Genomic DNA, 23112 nt, shown 5'->3' with positions numbered 1-23112 from the left:
GTAACCCTTTTGGTACTAATGTTGGAGTGTGGTCCCTGGTCAAATTGGTCCCTTCAGCCCTTCATCGAAGCCAGTGGTTCCCAACCTGTGGTCCGTGGACCACTAGTGGTCCGCAAGAACTAAAATATGGTTCGCAGCCTCACCGTTACTACTGATAACACAGCCCAACAAAAAAAAAGTTTTCTTGGTGTCTTTGTTTTTAGGCCTGTTCCTGGGGTTATTTGGGGTGCTGGTTCAGAAAATTGCATTGGATAGACCATATCAATTCTAGATTATTAAATATGGTTTTCTGTGGGCGAGCAGATGGCAACTACTGGATGGCAAATATTCTGTATCAGAAACTACAGCTGATATGGTCTAGCCAATGTAATTTTCTGAATCAGCACCCCAAATAACCAAACCAAATCTAAAGTTGACCAGAAACTGATTTGTAAACCTTTTGGTACCGATGTTGAAGAGTGGTGCCTGGTCAAAAAAGGTTGGGAACCATTGATCTAATTAGACACACTCACACTGATGATGCCAACATTTAAAGGAAGTCTCTTCACTTTGTTTCATTTTCAAGCGAGACCTTATGGATACAGAAACCCAACAAATCTTTGTCTCTGACCCTATTTCTGAGTAAGATACTTTGAAATAAATGACGCTTTCTGCCATGGAAAGGTACACTGGACATCTACTTTATGTGATGCCTTGCCTCTCAACCAACCCCATTCTATGAAAGAATACCAACCTACCTCCTTTGATGTGTTTCCCCCTCAAAAACTCCACGGTGTTTTAGAGATACATCTGCCCGAGTTGATGAAAATAAGTCCTCTGCTGTGTTCAGTTCTCTGGTCAAAGAAAACTTTGGCATTAGATGGTGTCTTCCTTTGGAACTGATTGTCTTCTGTCCTTAATCTGATAATAAACTCAGCTGGTTAAAACTGGTCAGGTGTTGTGAATTAACCTCAAAGGCCAGGCTAAGCTGAGAGAGAGAAGAGAGACAACAGATGGCACATTTGAAAAAAAAAAATAGATCAATGGATCCATTAGAATAGGAGACATATACACAAGGCAGATGTGACTAAATGAGATGTTCCAGGCTCAAAATCTAGACCTCAACCCTGAGTCCCCAAAACAATTCCCTAGTTATTCAGTGAAATGCTCCAGATTTGTTTTTGTCTGCTTGTCCTCTGCACCGAACTGACTCTAGGGCTAACCTACTAGTTATCTATGGGTTCATTGAACAATTATTTTCTACTCATCCCATAAGCCCCTATGTTAAATTGACAACTTCTAGGATATATGAAGCAATAATAAGAAAAGGTGACCTGAGCCGAGAAAGATTGTATTTCCTTCATCAAAAAATAGTCACTGTCCATCTCTACATGATGTAGTGCAGGCATCTTCAAACTGCGGCTCTCCAGCTGTTTGGGCCTCCAACTCCCAGAAGCCTTAGCCAGCTTTTTCAATGGTCAAGAATTCTGGGGGTTGGAAGTCCAAACAGCTGGAGGACTGCAGTTTGAGGATACCTGGTGTAGTGCCTTGAGCATTGGACTCTGACTCTGGAAACCAGAGTTCAGTTCCCCACTTGACCATGGAACCTACTAGATGAACTTGCGTGAGTCAGATTCTTTTAGCCCCAAAAACCTCTTGATAGGTTTGCTTTAGGGTCACCATAATTCAAAAAGGACTTGAAGGCACAGAACAATAATAATCTCTACACAACTAGGACCAGGAATAAGGTTCCATATTTGGAGGTCAAGAGAATGGCTTTCATATGCTCATTAACCTTGATCTCTCTCTTGTCCCACCCCATACATATACACACTTTTCTTTCTGGATATATTTACAAAAAATTATGATCAGGCATATCAAGGTTAAATTCAAGTTGTGTTTCTGTGTAGTCTTCCAGTAGGAATTAGTCTCCTAAAGGTACTTAGTGGCTTAACATGAGCAGAATTGGATGCATGTCAAGAGGGCAATATGCATTCCACATGCGCACTCAGCTCCTAATATCAGTTACTGGTGAACAACCTGTGAACATCCCATAGACATCTAATGATGTTGAACTACAGGTGTCTATGGTTGGCTTCCTTTGGCTCTCCTCATCTTATTGTACCTATGTAAGCTGTTTCTGCCTTTTCAAGAACTTAACATCTTTAGCATCTCAGCTTTTATTCAAATAAATCCTTGACACACATTCTTCTTTTATTTAATGACAAATAGGAAATACACTATCAATTATGTGTAGTATAAATCAATGTATTTCACAAGGGCCTTAGTTTACAAGCTTTGTTAGATTCTGGGAAGGAGGTCTGGTTTTTCCAGCTCCTGGGTTATGCTGACAATTATTGCTACTTCAATTATATGGATTTTACAGAACATGAGGAAATTAATTCAGCATTGGGTTGCTGTGAGTTTACTGGGCTGAGACCTCACAACTTCTGAGAATGCCTGCCATAGATGTGGGTGAAACGTCAGGAGAGAATGCTGGAACATAGTTATACATCCAGGAAAACTCACAGCAATCCAGTGATTCTGGCCATGAAAGCCTTCGGCAACACATTAATTCAGCATTGCCTTGGTTGATTCTGGTGATTTCGCATCTACTATCCTCAAAACATAGAGGTTAAATATACTAAAGGCACCAGATTCTGTTTGATCTTGGAAGCTAAACAGGGTCAGCACTAGTTAATACTTGGATGGGAGGCTGCCAGTGAATACCAGGAGCTGTAGCAACATTTCAGAGAAAGGAATTGGTAAGACTTGGGTTATAGTCCCCAGGCCAGTTTCCCTAATTATCAGGGTTTAGGCTCCAGGTCAGTTCCCTTAAATTTTAAGGAAACTAAAAACCTGTAGTAGTTTCATAATTCAATAACATGGGAACCACTGTTGGTGCAGGAGAGAGGAACCTTGGGAGGGCATACGATGAATTTCTGCCTGAAACAGATGATGGGGATTCTCCCAGCCAACACCTTGGAGAGGGCTGCAAGTAAAGGTCAATGCAAAATTGAGTTAGTACTTCAAGATAGCAGTATAGCTGGTTTGACTTCTGCTTTTCCTGTTTGTGTCAAAGAAGATGGAAGCAGACTGAGATAGTGGCCCAAAACAGAGACAGAAACTACAATTTGTGTAGTTCTTCTCTTACTTTCCCTGAGTAGCTTCAAGGTTCTTTTGCTTTTCCCCCTCCTGATGGGACAGGGGACATAAGGGTCCATGGGGGTGGGATGGGAATGGAAACCAGTTGAATCAGAAAGGATCTCAAGAAGTGAGTGGGTGATTAATGCTCAATGTGGAAAAGCAAATTAAATAATTGCTGGGCTTTAGCACAGCAGGTTAATCACTAAGGTGCAATAAATCTTGCCAACTGAAAGGTTGAGAGTTTGAAGCCTGGGCTAGGGTGAGCTCCTGACCTTTAGCCCAGCTTCTGCTTACCTAGCAGTTTGAAAACAAATGTGAGTAGAGTAGGAACCACTTCAAAGCGGGGAGGTATTTAGGCTCGACATTTCGATCAGAAAAAAGGAGGACATTTACGAACAAAGAAAGCTCTTCGGCAGGAAGATGGAGTGACAGCACCCTCTGGTGGCCGGAACTGAGCACAGTCTCTAAAGATGCCGAAAGATGGGAAAGCATATATATATCTGTTCTCTATCTTGTCTTTGTTATAATCAGCATTGAATGTTTGCCGTATATGTGTTCTGTGTGGGGTGAGAAGGGTGGAATATAAATACTATTTATTTATTTATCGTGTCAGAAGCGAACTGAGGGTACAAGTTGTAATGTGTGTGTTTATAAATATATAAATATATATTTATAAATATATAAATATATAAATACTGTAAATAAATAAATAAATGGGTTGGGCAGCTTGGACATGCTGGTTTGATGGATCAGATACAATGTAGTAGTTTTCCATGTTGATTAGCAATGTGTGCTGTAAAGTAGTATCAAGGGAGATATAAATTTTCCTCTATAACATCCACTCCCCAGATTAGCTCAGAGTTTAGAGAAGTAACTTTGGAGAACTATAGTTCCTAGAATCCCTAAGCCAGCATGGCCAATGGGATGCTAGGAACTGTAGGCCAAAATATGTTGTCCCAAACTCTGAGATCCCTTCTACACTGCCAAATAATCCAGGTTATCAAAGCAAAAAAAAATAACACATTATCTGATTTGAACTGGATTATTTTACTCTACTCTGCCATATAATCCAGTTCAAAGCAGATAATGTGGATTTTATACATCTGTGTAGAAGGGGCCTGAGTTAAGTTACACATGTTCACCTGGCTTGCTTAGCAATAAAAGTCAGCATCGCTGCAATCAGTTAAGCAAACGAAGTTCTAAAAATAATAGTTTCCTCTCTTGACAGTCTCGCTCCCCTCCCTGTACCACCCGCTCAATGTTTCCTCATCATGTATTGTTGTTCTCTCAGAAAGTTTTCTTATCTCGTATGCTAAGCTTGGAGCTAGTTGTCACTCCAGGGATGGGAGAGGGTGTCCACACAGGAGTTTCCATGCATGCTTGGAGGACAGCAATAAATCTCAGGGTGTCAGCAAGAAGACCGAGGGGTGGGATTGGCTCTGCCACAGGAGGCGTCGACTCAAGTTTAAAAGAGTTCCCAGCCAGACAGTGTCACCACGAGTTGTGTGAGACTAAAATTGGTTCTCGGGTGAAGCTGCCACACCAGACGCTGTCAGGAGGAAGTGTGGAGACCACACTGGTGACAGCATGTCCTCCGAGCTGCAGCAGCTGATGCAGGCATCCATCCCTTGTGCAAGGGGGGTCCTGAAGGACAACTACAACAACCTGCTCAAAGTGGCTGATTACTGTGAGAGCAACTATGGGCAGGTGAGTCACAGCAGGGTAGGACTCTGAGACAGTGCTTGCCATAGAAGTAGGGCTGGCTCTACCATTGGGTAGAAACAACTAGTTCAGGTGGCAGATGCTGGAGAGGCAGTTGCAGTTTTCCCCAGCTGTTCCTTCTTAGTCTGCTGGCCTATCCCTTTTGTTGGAGGATTGCACTATTTTACAGCTATTGGAGACTTGAGTTACCTTTTGGGCTGTAATTCCTAGAATTTCCAGAAAAATTGAGATTCCAGGATTTGTAGTCAAGAAGTAATTTGATATGTCATAAACTAGCTTGTTGCTCTCAGGTGTGGCAGAAAGTGTTATCCCCTTGTTGAAGGCTCTCATGGCCAGAATCACTGGTTTGCTGTGAATTTTCTGGGCTTTATGGCCATTTTCCAGAAGCATTATCTCCTGATATTTCACTCACATCTATGGCAGGCATCCTCAGAGGTTGGGAGGTCTGCTGGAAACTAGGCAAGTGGGGTTTATATATCTGTGGAAGGTCTAGTATGGGAGAAAGAATTCTTGTCTGTTTGAGGCAGGTGTGAATGTGTCAATTGGCCACCTTGATTAGCATTGAATAGCCTTTCAGCTTTAAGGTCTGGCTGCTTACTGCCTGGGGGCATCCTTTGTTGGGAGGTGTTAGCTGACCCTGATTAATTCATGGCATCAAGTGATTCAGCAGAGCACTTGATGAACCAACCTGGACACAGCATATTATTTGAGAACACAGAAATGCTGGACCACTCTAACAACCACCATGTCAAACTACACAGAGATGCCATTGAAATCCACAAGCAAGTGGACAATTTCAACAGAAAGGAGGAAACCATGAAAATGAACAAAATCTGGCTACCAGCATTAATTTTTTTTAAAATCAGGGCAATAAAACCATCTCTGCATTTATGCAGAGATCCTAGTCACCCAACACTCCTGCCTAGGAAGCCAGAAAACCATTTAACCAAGAGATGGGAAGGGGATCAGCTTTGTTGTACCAAAGCATCTTTACATGTCCCAAAAACTCGAATCTGTCCTCCAACTGAAACTTTGGGGTGATTTTGGACTGATTTTTCAAGCCCTAAATGTCCTCAACAGGCAAAAAATTCTGCAGTTTGATTTCTTCAATCCTATGCCTTCTTTGGATCAAAATACAGCTGAAAAATGATGACCAGATATGCCATGACCTCATTTCAGTGCACTGCAGTGACCCAATGGGAAGTCTCTGTGAAGGGTGTAAATTATTCCCTGCCATCTATGCAGTTGTTCACTTCTGCCTAATACAAGAGTAGGGAACATTTTTTTAAGCCTAAGGACTAAGTTTCAGTTTCTTGGAAGGTCTTTAGAGGTTATTTTCTAGAGATAAGTAAACTATAGGTTACTTGCATTTTAATTTTCACAGGGTTTTGTGAAGATTCCAACAAAAAAAACCCCAGTGTTTCAGGCATAACCTATAAACTCTTCTCCAGGTTTGTAGCATCACAAGGATAAAACCATACTTAATTAAGGTTTCCATAGCAAAAGTTACATCTGATTAAAGGTAAAGGTTTCCCCTGACGTTAAGTCCAGTCATGTCTGACTCTGGGGTGTGGTACTCATCTCCATTTCTAAGCCGAAGAGCCGGCGTTGTCCATAGACACCTCCAAGGTCATGTGGCCGGCATGACTGCATGGAGCGCTGTCTGATTAGCCACCACCAAATATGTCTCGGTATCTCTCTAAGTTTTCCTGTTTCCTCTTCCCCTTTCTTTTCCTCGTCTTCTGAAATGATTTAGGCACAAGACAAACGGAAAGCCCTTGAGGAAACCATGGGTTTTGCCACTCAGTCATTAGCCAGTGTGGCCTACCAAATCAGCAACCTGGCCAGTGACATCCTCAAAATGCTGGACTTGCAGGCGGCTGAAATCCGGCAAGTGGAAGCCAATGTCCGCTCCATCACACAGGTGAGCAAGAAAGAACTGCATTCGGGGAGATAGTTTGAGAAGGGAATAAGAGCTTCATTTGACATGTGGTTATAAACTAGAACCTCTTATGAGTTGGGTATTTTTTCAGTCTTTTTTGTGGTTCTTGACATGCCAATCTGGATCGTTGCCCAGAGGAAACCCATCCTCAAACTGAGATCCCTGGTGAATTAGTCAGAAAGCGAGCTCTTCCTCCCCTTCTATTTTCCCCTCCCAATGGAATGTAGGGAGGCTGATATTACATATACACAATGTTCTCAGACTCAGATCCCTTTTCCTGTTCACTGGAAAAAAGACTTGAGAGCTGCCTGATGATTTTCCTGTTTCTCTGGATATAATACCACAACAAGAAGAAAAATGCACAATAAATCAGGAAACATCAGTGGAATGAATTAATCAGCTTTGTCCTTTCACTAGTTATTTATCTGTTTGCTAAAATCTTTGTTAAGTTTCCTTGAGAGAGTCCACCTTTGAATATTCCTGGCATTGTTGAATGGCCACGCCACCGGAGGGATTCAGGGACTTGTAGCTCGAAATGTTACTTTATCCAAGCTTCGAATTTATTTTGCAGATCATCTTTGTAGAAGAGTGAAGCATACAAATGGTGTTTTCTTGTGTCATGTGTATATCCCAGGCATGGGGTGTTTTGGACTGGTAAGCTGTTAGGAATTATGGGAGTTGAAGTCCAAAACCTGGAGGGCCAAAGTTTGCCCATGCCTGAGATATCCCATTGAATTTTCTGCTTTATGAACTAAAATAAGTTTGATTTTAGGAATGATGTACCATGATCTTGTGGGGTGGATGGATGCCATTTGCTGTTTTATGGACTCATACAGAAAACCTTTATGGGTTCACCCTGCTAGCCTATCTTCTTGGGCTCTTAGCAATTGTTATAATTCTAAATATGGAGAATATTTCCACCTTCCAAGATCGCTGGTCTGAGGTTGTTTTTTTTTTAAACATTATTTCACAAATGAATGTTGGAAAGACACTCCTATTTGAAATGGGAAAGTGAAAATACATATGAATGTTTGATTTGATTTTTAAAGACTCAGATTGAGACATAAGTTCCTGGTATAGAAAAGCTTAGGCTGCTGTTTTATCCATTATTGCTATTGTGAATGGCAACTCAGCTTGAATGGTAAACAAAACTCCTACCAACTGTTTTCTTGCATTTACTGTCATTTAAATGTATATTGTCTCTCAGCACGTGTGTGTGCCTGTGACTACATATGCTCTATTTTAACCCACCTGGCCACTGGGAATATAATTTGAATTTCTTGAATCTAACAAATCTCAGTCCCCTAAGTAAGTAAATAAAAAGCTACAGTAAATCAGCCTACCGTTAAGTCCTACAAGAATCTTTGTTGTTTGTTGTTATGGACCCAAGCTTTGAAAATATATATATATATATATTTAGATTACAGTCAGTTTCCAGGAATCTCCCCAAGCAGCTTGTGCTATGCTGGCCAGGAAATTCTGGGAGTTATTGTCCCATAAAGCAACTTTTCCAAGCATTGAAATAGACTAACAAGCCTGTTATCCCTCTTGGGAGATTTTTTAGAGGTTACCAGTTGTTCCTTTCAGCTTGTTGTCAGGAAGAGATTAGAATGGCCCTCATCAGCCACGCTTCAAATAGGATGTTCTGCTTTACTGGGGCAAAAGGCCAAAGGCTAATCTTAAAGACTCAGTCCCAGAACCAGTTTGGACCAGTCTGAGGCCTCTTAGCCTCCTAAAGCATTGTTAGAAAGCAAACTGGGAGGAAGCACAATTGCTCTTTAAAGTGACCATTATAAGGGAAGTGCAACTTTGTGCCACTTTAACTGTCATGTAGTGCATTGTAGCTTATCATTACTACAACGTATTTCTCATGTACCTTGGAGGGGTTTAAACAAAATGGGAAAATTACTGTTTGGGACAGCAAGTCTTTGATTCTCCCAGTTTGGACACTAAATAGGCCTGTTAAGAAATTCTGCAAGTTGCCTTCCTAAAAGTAATGTTGTCGGGCTCTGGAATGAATCTAGAAAGGTCAATCATGCGAACAATTTAATAGACAAGTTATAAAAGAAAAAAAAAAGAGTAAACAGGAAAGCTAACAAATTGAGATTCCTATCCTTCCTTGTATTCACATGCAGTTATTGATTTGTGCGTGCTTAGTCCTCCTTGGGTTGTCTGGGGCTGGACTTGATTTCCCTAGTAGAAAATTTTAAGTTTTGTTGTTGTTTCAGGCCTTCAAGTATTTTCCTATTTATGGCCACCCACTTGCAGGGTTTCCTTGGCAAGATTCTTCACCGGGGTTTCCCTTTGCTTTCTGTTGAGGTTGAGAGACTGTGACTTGCCCAAGGCCACTCAGTGAGTTTCTGTAGCTGAACAGGAATCTGAACCCTAGTCTTCAGAGTTGTATTCCAACACTCAAATGACTTCACTATTTCCTAAACTGTCAATAAAAAAACTCTGCATGTTTCCATGGCAGATAAAGTGGCATCATATTACTATACTTGCGTAGCTGGCATGTGTTATTGAGAAATCAGCCCCCCAAATTATGGATGATAAAACTCGGATTAAGTAATATGAAATAATAATTTTATTGCTGCGAGAGCCAGCAGGCCACTCCTTTTGACTTCCTGTAACCTCTCACAATAAAATCACCTTTGGACTGTGGCCTAGGATCCATATCCCCATCTGCATAATCCTTTCATAGTTGACTGGGCAACAGAGGGAGAAGCGGTTCAGCGCATATATGTCAGAGCACTCTCCGAGGCCACTGACAAATTTCTGCTTCATTGAAGAACCTCTCCCTACTACTGTTGAGAACTCCTGTCCCATCAGTGAAGTTCCTACTCTCATTCATGAGCTTCCTGCCTTCATTGATAAAATCAGAGCTATCTCTGCTTGGGGTTCAGCGCCCAAGCTCTGGGCTAAGTTTCCCCATTAACTTGACTATCATCCATCATTGTTTTTTGTGTACACTGAGCTCACTCTATTCTGTTTACCTGGGCGGCCCTATTAAGTCCATAATTGATTGTTTTACATATTTCCACATTGCATTCCTTTTGATGGTGCCCCTCTCAGGGGTGGATCACTAAATGGACTGACACTTCAAATCAACGAATGACAGTTTATTGAATTTCCCACCAGCACCAGAAGTCAACCATCAGAGCCATTTCATGGAGCTCCCAGCCAACGGGAGTCTGGATCCTAGCCAGTCTGTTTCTCAGACAATCAGGAGCCTGCATGTTTTTTCTGAACACCTGACAAAGTGCATAAAAATGTTCTGTATTTTCTATTGTGTTATGTTAGTACTTTGAATGCATGCTTTTCTAACATCCTCTTCGATAATTGAGAATAAAAATGTCTGCTTTTACCTTCTAATCCATCCATGTTACTTTCAACCTTCTGGCTGCTTGACACACTGGGATTCTGGACCCATGGTATTGCAGAGCTGAAATCACAACACAAGGCCCTTTGTGTGTATTTCTGAATTTTGCCTTATTTTTGTACTCCTGCAGAACTTGAAACACATCTTGGAAAAGTTACTTTTGGAGATTACAACTCTCTATAATTCCCACTCAGCAGGACTCTAGGAATCTTACTTTCCAAAAGATGCAGTTTTGAAGATCTGCCTCTCAATTCTTCCATTAACTTTTTTCAGGTTGGCTACATAAGAATCTATATTCTGAGATGGAATTCAGTATTGGTATATTGGTATAGCCAGCTGTGATGGCTAATTATGATCAGTTCTGGGTGTTCTCCGCTGCTTTTCCTTTTCCTTATTTTAGGGAAGAGATAATAATAATAATAATAATAATAATAATAATAATAATAATAATAACTTTATTTTTATACCCCGCCCCATCTCCCCGAAGGGATGTTGCTAAGTGGTACTGAATCTCCAGTTAAATCGGTGCAAATTATTCACGTGCATTTTATTATTATGATTCAGAAATGGCACTTTTTGGACTACAATTCCATCTGTGAAATGTTGGTGGGTATGGTACACATATAGGGATAGATCTGGGACCTTGAGTTCCCTCTGGGGTAGAGAAAAGCAGGATAGAAATGAAGTAAGTAAGTAAGTAAGTAAATAAATAATAGAGTTGGTGCTGAGTCTTCAGAAAACCAGAACCCTAAATGCTTTCCTGTCAATGTCTTTCTGTTGTAGGTGGTTGAAATACACAAAGAGAAAGTGTCCCGCCGAGAAATTGGGTCTCTTACCATTTGCAAGACTTTTCCAAATTCCAAGAAAATCATCTACCCCCAAAATCTTGAGCCCTTGGAGACATACTACAGGAAACCACTGAACTTCAGCAGTTTGGATGAAGTTGGCCATGGGATAAAGGTAAGAGCTGGAAGGGTAAGCATCTTGTAAAATTTCCATGATTCCGTAGGATTGAGCCATGGCAAACAGCATTCATTTACAGTATATGTACACCCTTGAAGGCATATACACACATGCAAAACAACACATTTTAGACTAGCATTTAAATCTGTGCCCATGCTGCATTTTTTTGGGCATTTTTTAGAGAGCCTGGAAAAGTCCAGGGTCATGGTACTTATTTACAGGTAGAAGGCTGCAATAGTAGATCTCCAACTAACATCAGAATTGTTGAGCTACTAAAGTAATCAGCAAGTCAGTACAGAAACACTTGTTTTTATTCATGTCTGGTTATGCTGCTGCTTGTGGCACTAAGAGTGTAGTTTGCTTAGGTCTGAAAATGAAGTAGGTACTTTGGCTTGCCTACAAGTTTAGCTGAGTTATATAGAGACTGAAAGTCAGTCACAGACAGTGAGTCTCCAAACACTTCCTCTGTGGAAAAACCGAGTATTTTGATGAAGCACCAAGTAACTACTTTCTTCCTCTTTTTTAAAAAAGCAAAGAGACACTTTCACACGAGACAATTATGGTGCTATGTATGATTCCTCTTTAACTGTCGTGGTTCCATCCTAAGGAAAACTTGGATATCCAGTTTAAGGAAAAAAAATACTTAGCCAGAGAAACGTTGTTGCCTTATCAAACTACAAAGCCCAGGATTCTGCAGGGTATTGTCATGGCAGTAAAAATAGAATCATAGTGTTATAACCATACATACTGTGAAAAGCCCCTTTGTAGAATTGGAATTTATTGGAAATCAGGGTGCATCCGCACTGTAGAATTAATGCAGTTTGACACCAGTTTCACTGGCATGGCTCAATGCTATGGAATCCTGGGATTTGAAGTTTGGTGAAGATTGGCAGAGAAGACTAATGATCTTGTAAAACTTGAATTCTCCTGATTCCACAGCAATTAAAGAGGCATCAAACTGCATTAAATCTATAGCGTATACCCTTATAAAATGGTATTATTCGCTCTAGCAGTCAGGAAATTGTGGTTGATTTTAACAAATTCTTATTCATTACTTGTGAACAATTGTCAGTATCTCTATTGCATGGTTATAATTTTAAAGTACTCTGTATTAGCTGAAATCCCAGTATTCCCAATATTCAACGGATCTAACGCTAGTTGGTACTAACAATTGGATATAGGGCATTTTATTGTATTTTACTATAGATTATTACTTTTTTACACTGTTAAATGGCAATGCCTTTGGCTAAGCACTATCAAGAGCAGCCACCTGCCTCACTGTCATGATTTTCAAACATTTCTCAATCTTCTCTGGAGCAAGAATAGGTTTCTAAATTCAGCCTGCCAGCAAGTTAAAAAGCTGCAGCCATAACAATGCACTCAAGTTTAAATATAAGCGTTTTTTTCTGTCTCCTCTGGGCTTTGCAAGCCACCTTGAGAAGAAAAGGAGAATTGTACTGTCAGCTGTGGCCAGCCAGCTAGGCTGAATCTGAAGCCACAAGCATCTGAAACTGATGAGGCAAAGAGGTTTTGAACAGAGAGGAAGCTCTGCATGAGTTTTCTGTTCCCACGTCGGGGTCTACTTTCCCAGCGGTCTTCTCACCACCACCGAGGCCGATACCACAGCGGGGGCCTTGCAGTGCTTTTGCCGCTCTTTTGTTAAGCCACAGCATCAACAGCAAGCAACGTGGCTGGGGGCGAAAAGACATGACCTAGTTTAAGCAAAGGTGCCCCTCTGCGGAAAGGAACGTTTTCTAACTTGGTGTTCTGGGGCTCAAATTGGATGGGGAAAAAACCTCAACTACCTCCTACTCAGAGCAGGTGCAGCCGTGCCAGGAAAGATCCGACGACAATCCGGAAACTCAGCAGACTGAGTACACATGACTGCACATCCACCCACAGTGAAACAACGTTGAGAGGAGTTTGGAAAGATACTTTAAAAACAAATTACCCTATATACCCAGACTAGAGCCCCTGGGGCACAGTGGATTAAACTACAGAGCTGCTGAACTTGCTGACCAAAAAGTTGGTGGTTCAAATCCAGGGAGTGGGGTGAGCTCCCACTGTCAGCTCTAGCTTCTGCTAACCTAGCAGTTTGAAAACATGCAAATGTGAGTAGATCAATAGGTAGCGCTCCGGCAGTCCTGCTGGCCACATGATCTTGGAGGTGTCGGCTCCTCAGCTTAGAAATGGAGATGAGTACCAACCCCTAGAGTCGAACATGACTAGACAATGTCAGGGGCAAACCTTTTCCTTAACCTACTCAGTCTGGAAATTTAGTCAAAAATCAACCCCCTTAAAATGGGGTGGCTTATCCATTGGTCAAAGTGAGTATTGTGCTTTGACTCTTATTTTAAAAGAATCCAACCCCTTTGCTGGGTAAAGGTGATGAAAAGCAAGAGCTTAGTCCACTGTGGGAGAGCCTAAAAGAAGCACCGGTCCTTTTACTCTCTCCATATTGTCTCACTTCTGGCCTTTTTGAAATGACAGCAGCAATTGATGGGGTGGCTGGCTCCCTGCAGTAGCATTAGTACTTTCTCCTCTCTGCAGAACGACCCTCGACTTATCCATACGTCATATAAACATCTATAATTTTGCCCCCTGTTGTAGGTTAAAGAAATAAGGGGGTAAGATATTGTTTATCAAGTTATGTTCCATATAAAGTCTGGGAAAGCTATTTGTTGGAATATACTTTTCAAAATCTCCCAACCAGCACGGCCACAGTCATGGCAACATTAGGATAAATATAATTGACAATATAATAATAATAATAATAATAATAATAATAATAATACAGTAGAGTCTCACTTATCCAACATAAACGGGCCGGCAGAACGTTGGATAAGCGAATATGTTGGATAATAAGGAGAGATTAAGAAAAAGCCTATTAAACATCAAAATAGGTTATGATTTTACAAATTAAGCACCAAAACATCATATTATTCAACATATTTGACAGAAAAAGTAGTTCATTACACATTTATGTGATGTAGTAATTACTGTATTTACGAATTTAGCACCAAAATATCATGATATATTGAAAACATTGACTACAAAAATGTGTTGGATAATCCAGAATGTTGGATAAGTGAGACTCTACTGTAATACTACACTATCATAATTATATATTATATATGACAAGTAATCTTACTAATAACATTGCAACATAGTGTTATAGTACAATATAGTAATATATAATGCTTATATTGTGCTATGCTCCTTTCTGCCATGTTTTTATTTGTGTTGTACTTTGAAATTGTCATATGACTGGTTAAATAAATAAAATAATAATAACAATATATTGTATGTACATATAACTTGTAAGCCGCCCTGAGTCCCCTTCACGGTGAGAAGGACAGGATATAAATGTCACAAATCTAAATCTAATCTAATCTAATCTAATCTAAATCCATAATAAAAGTGAAACCTGTAAGTGTGTATGTGGCACGGGTATCCACTCACACAGACAGCCTCCGGCCTCCACAAACAGGCTATACTTCCCAGGGTTAAGAATCTAGCAAATCACCTCTTGGCACTGACATTACAGTTACAGCGAGCGTCATGAACATGCAGCCCAGCCCCTGCCAATGTCCTTCCCAAACACTACAGCCCACCACCCAAGGAATGCTTTCGTTTGGGGACCATTTCATCCTAGATTTTGCTTTTTCTTCCACCACAGGCAGGCATCCCAGGGTTCTCAATTGCTGTGGAATTTGCATGGCCACTTCCCTTTCCTTTCCAATCTCTCTGCATAACAAACACAGCAGAACTGAGCTGCAACTAAACTTACTGGAGGAGTTTAGGGATTGACTCCACATGGTGGAAGTTGTAGTTCACCCTGAATCAAGTCAGAGCACTGTCACTCCAACTGGGGAATATGTAGGAGTTGTAGTTCACCTACACCCAGAACGCTATGAACCCAAAAAATGATGGGTCTGGACCAAACTTGCCATGCAGACGCGATATGCCCAGATTTGACTACTGGTGGGTTTGGAGGGCAATTGGCCTGGAAGTTGAGGAGTAGTAGGTACTGGGATTTATAGTTCACCTGCAATGAATGAGCATCACAATTGGCACACAGACCCCCATAACCAATACAACATATTGGACAAGTTTGGGGAAAAGGGAGTTATAGTTCACCTGCAGCCAGATAAACACGGACCCCAACCAACAATGCACTAGGACCACACGTCACACAGAGAAGCCTCATGACCTACTGAATATACTGTAGGTATTTGTGGGAATGGGCCTTCATTTTGGGAGTTGTAGTTCACCTCCATCTAAAGACCACTGAACCCAGCCAATAACAAATCTAGACCGAACTTGGCACACAGACTAAATATTCCCTGCTGTGGATACTGATAGATATTTTGGGGCAATTGCCCCGGGAATCTGGGAGTTGCAGTAGTTCACCCCCATCCACACAATACTGCAGCACACCTGGTACACACGCCCCAAATGGCCGACTTATAATACTGGCAGGGTTTGGGGAGGATTCAGCCACGATACTGGGAATTGTAGTTCACCCACTCCAAACAGAATACATAACATTAAAAGACAAATAATACCATTCTCAAATGACCCGGGCATCGCCGGGTCCCCAAGCTAGTAAATTTTTTAAAAAATGTAGTCTGTGTCTGTTGCAAAACCAGAGGCTCCCTATGGAATTGAAGTTCTTCAGCTAGCTGATGTGGTGGACTGGCATTTCCCCTTCCAATGTAGCAGGGACTGGCATCACATTAGTGCCATATTATTATTCTGTTCCCATCATTTTTTTTGGAAACTTGCTGCGGATTGGCAATGTATGGCTCAAGGGCTGACTTTGGTCAGTGGAACGCCACTTTGAATAGTACTGTTATAGCTGCTGCTTTGGGGCATGTGGCTACAAAGTCATGATGGTGTCCTTGCTTTCCCCCCAGGACTACTGCATTGATGCTTCCAACATGGCTCTGTATTCATTAAGAAAATATTTCTGCACATTTCCTTTCTTTTCATTGCCTTTCACTCCCAGCTAATTTTGATTTTTCCCATGCCTCTCCCTCCTACGCCATCAACAACCCCCGATCCACTCTTTTTTTTGGCTTAGCCTCAAGCTCTTTCCTGGAAGGATGCCAGGAAAACACTTACTTCCTCTTCCTCCTGGGAGCAATTCCCAGGTGAAAGGAGACTTCAGCCTAAGGGACCTGCATATAGATCAACAACACAACACGCTGTTCATGCTCAGGGCTGGGCTTACTGTGAGTTAGAGTGAAGTGGATGCCTCGGGCATCAGGTTTGAGGTGTACCATAAAAGAGCAGCTAATTGCTACTTTAAAATGTGCTATTATTGTCTTTGTACTGCCAGTGAAAGGTACTTGAGGAATGTTCTGTTTCCTTGCCATAACAATTTTTAAAAACATATTTACATTTTAAAGGGAGCTCAGTTGTTTACATTGATGTTTGAGTATAACAAAAGCAGAAAAATACAAAGAGGAAAAATAACCACATTAGTCATAGGTTTCTATAAAAGCTGAACAAATGTCCAGATATAGGTCCATTTGTACATTTTGCCTAGCACTGTTAGATCTTCTATCCATTGGATCACAAGTGGAGAAAAATTATCTAGCCAATAAAAGGCTATGAAATATCTGCATCCTTTTGTTAGTTTCCAATAAACTAATACGTGATTTTAAAAGGACTTGCAAATCCTTGAATATCAAAAGAATTTTCCAAAACCAAATCTACTCATGTGATTACTTTCTCCCTAGGACCAAAGCTCACAGTTGGCCAGAACAGGGACTCTGACCCGACGAGGAACCAAGACATTAGCCGGACAGTCATCTGGGAGCCTTGGGTGAGAGGCAATGGACCTGGTATAGATTACTATAACTTGTAGTGCAGTTAGGGTGACTGATGTGTCTTCTTTGACATGTGCCAATCCTCTGCTGTAAAGATTGTCAAGCATTTAAAGGCATTCCTTCATTAAAAGGGTTTCTTTCAGCCTGAGGTCCAAAGTTGATACACAAGAAGGTGGGTTTATATTTATTGGGTGTGTGTGTGTGTGCATATTCCAATGGTAGTTGGGGCAAATAGCAACGTATTTTACATTAAAGCTCTTACTACCAATAAATCTTAAGGGAAATATTTTAACTTGGTGTTTTTTGGGGGGGTTGGGGACAAAAATCTAGGAAATTATCTAATTGATGTCTCATTTACAATGGGAAGAAAAAGAATATAGAAACGCCAGACCCTGCCCCTCAAATGATGATATCACAGGGAAAGGGTCAGGACAAAGTGAGGAACCCCGGATGGCCAGATTGGTGCTAATCAGGGGTCAGAACTGTCCCCTTGATTAGTTCCCCATACCCAGTCTAGAATTTTGGGTTAGCAAAAGGAGATTTGGATTCTAATTTGCACTTTTAGCTCTCAATGAATGCTTCTATTGTAGCTCAGTGTCTTTCTAAGCTCCAATAGGCTTATTCTGAAGAAAGAAAGGGGATGCAAAGATACAGAATGGGGGATGTCTGGTTCGACAGCAGTACGTGTGAAAAAGATCTTGGAGTCCTGGTGGACAACAAGTTAAACATGAGCCAGTAATGTGATGCGGCAGCAAAAAAAAAAAAAAAAAAGCCAGTGGGATTTTGGCCTGCATAAATAGGAGTATAGTGTCTAGATCCAGGGACGTCATGCTACTTGTCTATTCTGTCTTGGTCAGACCACACCTGGAATACTGTGTCCAATTCTGGGCACCGCAGTTGAAGGGAGATGTTGACAAGCTGGAATGTGTCCAGAGGAGAGCGACTAAAATGATCAAGGGTCTGGAGAACAAGCCCTGTGAGGAGCGGCTTAAAGAGATGGAAATGTTTTGCCTGCAGAAGAGAATGCTGAGAGGAGACATAATGGCCATGTATAAATATGTGAGGGGAAGTCATAGGGAGGAGGGAGCAAGCTTGTTTTCTGCTGCCCTGGGGACTAGGACATGGAACAATGGCTTCAAACTACAGGAAAGGAGATTCCACCTGAACATTAGGAACAACTTCCTCACTTTGAGTGATGTTCAGCAGTGGAACTCTCTGCCCCGGAGTGTGGTGGAGGCTCCTTCTTTGGAGGCTTTTAAGCACAGGCTGGATGGCCATCTGTTGGGGGTGCTTGGAATGTGATTTTCCTGCTTCTTGGCAGGGGGTTAGACTGGATAGCCCATGAAATCTCTTCCAAACTCTATGATTCTATGCTTCTATGATTCTATGACAGATTTCAAGGTTCCCCCTTATTTTTCCAGCCTTAGCCGAGTCTCCGATGGTAGACTCTGGATCCCTTGAACCTTCCTGTCCCATGCAATAAAATAATACATAATAGTTAATATATATAGATTCTATAGACTACCTACCTAATATAGAGAAACTGGTACCTTTCCTTTCCTGTTTTTCCATCAGTAGACAAAGTATTCTGGTAAGCCTTTGGCTTCTAGGCTGGTATCCTGTTGAAGATGTCTGAGTCTCTCATTGATGTGCCTTTTAATTCATTTCCGAACTTGTTCTATTTTAAATTTGAATTTCATTACTGTTAAGCACTCTTTTTGGAGGTTGGGGACAAATTAAGCAAAGAATCAGTAAATTAACGAGCACTTTGTACTTTCTTTATAAGGCTTTGGTTATTTCAATTTCAAATAAAATTAGAAACATTAAAAAAATGAACATGACGAAACTTTTGTGTAAACTTGTCTTTTTATTGTAGGAGAAGTCATAGAAGCTTGGAGCCAATACTAACACCAGTGATCCCAGATGGCAAACTCTCCTCAGCCTCATCTGTGTCATCTCTGAGGTACCAATTGTGAGACCCCCCAGTACCACTGAATAGGAAAGAGCAGGCTTAAGGGGAAATTGGTTGCTGCTGCTTACAGCCCATAAAAGCAATGTTTTATGTCAGAAGAACTTTCAGTTCAAGTTTTTGAGGTCAGAGAACTGCTATTATTTCACTTTATTGATAATAGAACAATGTATGACCGTCACTTACCTAAAATAATTTTGCTAAAGACAAGGAATAAGTGATATTACTTGTCTTTAGGGTAATCATTCCACTTTATATCAGAGCAGAGAACATTGGGCTCTTGTGATGTTTTATATTTCATACTACAATTCCCACAATCCCATACCAATAACAAAGTTGACTGGACCTTCTAAAAAATGAAATCCAAAACATTACGAAGGCCAAAGGTTTTCTCCATTCTTTAATTATTTGAAGATGATAAGGACTGTAAAGCACTTTGCACACTAACTTGTACTAGGAGAGGGGTCTAGATACATACCCCAATAGACGTGGTCAAACTGGTCTTTGATGTTGTGTTAATCCATCTCTTCTCCTGGACACATTATCCTGAGTGATACCGGCCATAGTACTATACAAATTGTCTTTTAAAATGCAATGGTTCCTGCTGCCCAAACCCTCCAGTCATTTCAAGCTATTTCAACAGATATTCGGAAAAGTTGTCTTTTCATGTTTGAAATCAATCCCTAAAGAACACTGTAAATAAACTCTGCAGCTTTTCTTGACACAATTCAGTGTGCATCCTTTAACCATAATATTTCTCAGCTGCCCAGAAGGGATTTGTGCAACCATTTCCAGACTGGTCTTGGGTTACAACTTCTATCTTTTCCAGTCTTTATGGCTGTTGGCTATTCCAAGTTGGGTAGGATAAGAGTCAATTCAACACATCTAGAGACCAGTTAGTTGGGGAAGATTGCCTTGGAGCATTTTTGGGACACTGGTGCCAGAAATGTGGAAATTCTGCCTGGTTTGGGGCTAAGTATTCAATAATGTCTGGACACAGCTATTCTCCTTGAGATTATCCAGGCCACAGAGGACTGCTGAAGAAAAAAATATCTGCCTTTCTAGCACATAGGTAAAGGTAAAAGTTTTCCCCTGACATTAAGTTTAGACCTGTCCATTTCTAAGCTGAAGAACCGGCATTGTCCTTAGATGCCTCCAAGATCATGTGGCCGGCATTACTGTATGGAGTGCCATTACCTTTCCGCCGGAGCAGTATGTATTGATCTACAAATATTTGCATGTTTTCCAACTGCTATATTGGCAGAAGCTGGGGCTAACAGCAGGAGCTCCCCCTGCTCCCCCAATTTGAACCACCAACCTTTCGGTTAGCAAGTTCAGCAACTCAGTGGTTTAACCCGCTGTGCCAGCAGGGGCACATACAGTTTCATATATCTCATCTCAGACTCCTACCACATATTCCACTGCCTGCATAGATATTTGCCCAATGTACTATTCATGCAACTGAAATGTGTCCTTATCCAAATGTCACAGCAGTGCCACAGAGTTGTTGGTTGGTGCCACCACAAACGCGCCTCCTGAGCCACCTCTCCCTCCACCTTCTATGTTGTCACTTTTCCCTCCACCAACAAAAGGCGACAATCTCGTCCCTTCTGTCCAAGAAGACACTTTGCCACCCCCACCTGTTGCAAATGATGATATATTACCACTGCCATCAGGTGAGAGCTTTTTATTTATAAGAACTAGGAACAAATTTGAATTCAAAATCAAATGCCTGGTAACACTGCTTAATTTTTTTATCATGTCAGAAGTGACTTGAGCACATACTGCAAGTCGCTTCTGGTGTGAGAGAATCGGCCGTCTACAAAGACGTTGCCCAGGGGATGCCTGGATGTGTTACCATCCTGTGGGAGGATTCTCTCATGTCTCTGCATGGGAAGTTGGGGCTGACAGACTTGAATCTCCGTCTTGTGAATTCGGACCTTTGACTTTCTGGTCAGCAGCCGGCACAAGGTTTAACTCATTGCACTATCGCTCCTCCCACACTGTTTTATGCTTGGTTTTGATCAAGTCTCTAGTCTCTATGTCTGTAAATATGACCTGAAAATGAGCAGATGATCCATGGCAAAAACTTAGAAGCCAATAGGTAGCTAGGCTGTGGGTGTCCAACAAGTCTGAGAAGTGTGGACACTAGAAGGATATGGCAGTATATACACAAAATGCATCTTTGATTTTCTAACATGTGAAACAGGCTAATTTGTCACATATTTGCAGATCTTGATTTTCCAACATCTCCGCCTCCACCACCTCTGGACACCACTAACTGTGAGCAGTTGACGCCTCAATATCTGCCACCTCCTCCTCCCCCAGAGAAATTACCATGGGCCCCAGAAGTATATGTGGAAAAAGGTATCTTAGTCATAACCTAAGAACAGCTGATGTGGTTTTGCTTTCCTTCTGCTTTGGGATAATGAGCTTTTGGGTGCCAGGGCTCCAAGATGGAAGGCATTATTGTTGTCTTGCACAGCTGTCCTCAACCTCAATTTTTGACTTACCTCTGTTATTAATAAAGTGCTGAGGACCCATTCTAAGTTTGAGTTTGAGCATTTGGTGATAGTACCATTGGAAAGTGTAGATCTCCTTTTCCTTGATTGTGCCATACGTGCATGTATATTACTGCATTCCTTCGATTCTAAGATGTCATTCATTGTAAGATGCACACTAATTTCAGTACCACCAATAAGAAAAAAGGCTTTATTTATATCTAAGAAAAGCACCTGTGATTCTAAGATGCACCCTACTTTTAGAGATGTTTATGTAAGGGGAAAGTATGTCTTAGAATCAAAGAAATTGGCTATATATGTCAGAAATCCTTTATCAGAGCAGCCACAGACACTTGTGCTCCTGAAAAGTGAAATCCAATTTGCACATGAGGTTGTGTCTGGCACCAAGCCCTTCTGAATAAACAATATCCCAAACCTGTTGCATGAGGTCTGCTGTGTCAGTCCTGAGTGGAGTTTTGAAAAGCTGCAAGTAAGTATGCTACATGAACTTGACTAAATGTTCCAGCACGTTTTTGGAAAAGTTCTTGTTTTTTCAGCAAATCTTGCACGCACCTTCATAGTGTCAGATCAATCTGCCTGTCTCTTGATATCATCCCCATGATGGAAAGCCTTGTGGAAGGATGTTCCATAGCCTATTTATATATTGGCTGAATCAGGTGGCCCTGACAATACAATTCCCCTGTCACTACCTCCATAATTTTCCTTAGAGACTTCTTGAAAACTTACGTACAGTAGAGTCTCACTTATCCAACACTCGCTTATCCAACATTCTGGATTATCCAACGCATTTTTGTAGACAATGTTTTCAAGACATCATGATATTTTGGTACTGAATTCATAAATACAGTAATTACTATATAGCATTACCATGTATTGAACTACTTTTTCTGTCAAATTTGTTGTATAACATGATGTTTTGGTGCTTAATTTGTAAAATCATAAACTAATTTGATGTTTAATAGGCTTTTCCATAATGCCTCCTTATTATCCAACATATTCGCTTATCCAACGTTCTGCCAGCCCGTTTATGTTGAATAAGTGAGACTCTACTGTACTTTCTTTTTTATTGCTTCCCCCAGTAAATACTTGCTCCTCTCTTCTCCTGCAGTTGTGACTCTCTACCCTTACACTCAGCAAAAAGAGAACGAAATCTCATTCGAAGAAGGGAGTATTATCTATGTGACGCGAAAATATTCGGATGGCTGGTGTGAAGGTGTGGCCAGTGATGCAACAGGATTGTTCCCTGGCAACTACGTGGAGCCGTTGCACTAAAGGACGTGGATCACAATGCAAGGCAGTGAACACTGTGATTTCTGATGAACTGTGATTGGAGCAGACTGACTGCCTTGCTCTTGCTTTGAAATGAGACACAGAAGAAATCCTGAGTGGACAGTGGTATATGTTGCTATAACAACATTCATAATTTCCCTGACTTGCAGGCTGAATGAAAACTAGCAGGAAACCATTTATGACAGGAAACTTCCCATTTTTTTGCAGTATTAAAACTATTATGCTTTTTGGGATCCTCTTCCATGAAGCCTTTGTACTAGCTAATAAGATACATTAAAGCACTGACATAAAGCAGTTGCTGCAGAAACCATTACTTGCTCCATCCTGAATTGTAATAAACATCATTAAAGTGCATTGAAGGA

General features: G+C 41.2%; 2 protein-coding genes across 4 annotated transcripts in view; one reads left to right on the top strand and one right to left on the bottom strand.

Moving 5' to 3' along the window:
• The window catches only part of gngt2 (G protein subunit gamma transducin 2), a 14864-nt gene extending 13915 nt beyond the window's left edge, over positions 1–949 (bottom strand). Inside the window, exon 1 of the mRNA XM_003222630.4 lies at positions 738–949. The gene's annotated coding sequence lies outside the window, so the exon portion shown is untranslated. The remainder of the gene's footprint in view (positions 1–737) is intronic.
• abi3 (ABI family member 3) overlaps positions 1–23104 on the top strand; it is a 23899-nt gene extending 795 nt beyond the window's left edge. Inside the window, exons 1-8 of one of the 3 annotated variants that reach the window (XM_008113506.3) lie at positions 4429–4833; positions 6605–6772; positions 10953–11129; positions 16880–16965; positions 18846–18932; positions 20433–20614; positions 21171–21305; positions 22569–23104. In XM_008113506.3, the coding sequence (XP_008111713.1) occupies positions 4714–4833; positions 6605–6772; positions 10953–11129; positions 16880–16965; positions 18846–18932; positions 20433–20614; positions 21171–21305; positions 22569–22732 (1119 nt within the window). In that variant the 5' untranslated portion in view covers positions 4429–4713 and the 3' untranslated portion in view covers positions 22733–23104. Of the gene's footprint in view, positions 1–4428; positions 4834–6604; positions 6773–10952; positions 11130–16879; positions 16966–18845; positions 18933–20429; positions 20615–21170; positions 21306–22568 lie in introns of those variants that run through there. The other 2 variants (XM_003222657.4, XM_008113507.3) reach the window with 2 other exon arrangements.
• The last annotated feature ends 8 nt before the right edge of the window (positions 23105–23112 follow it).

The sequence above is a fragment of the Anolis carolinensis genome, chromosome 6 (genome assembly GCF_035594765.1).
Source record: "Anolis carolinensis isolate JA03-04 chromosome 6, rAnoCar3.1.pri, whole genome shotgun sequence".
Lineage (NCBI taxonomy): Eukaryota > Metazoa > Chordata > Lepidosauria > Squamata > Dactyloidae > Anolis > Anolis carolinensis.
Note: the sequence above shows the minus strand (reverse complement) of the source record. Positions and strands in the feature narration are given on the sequence as shown.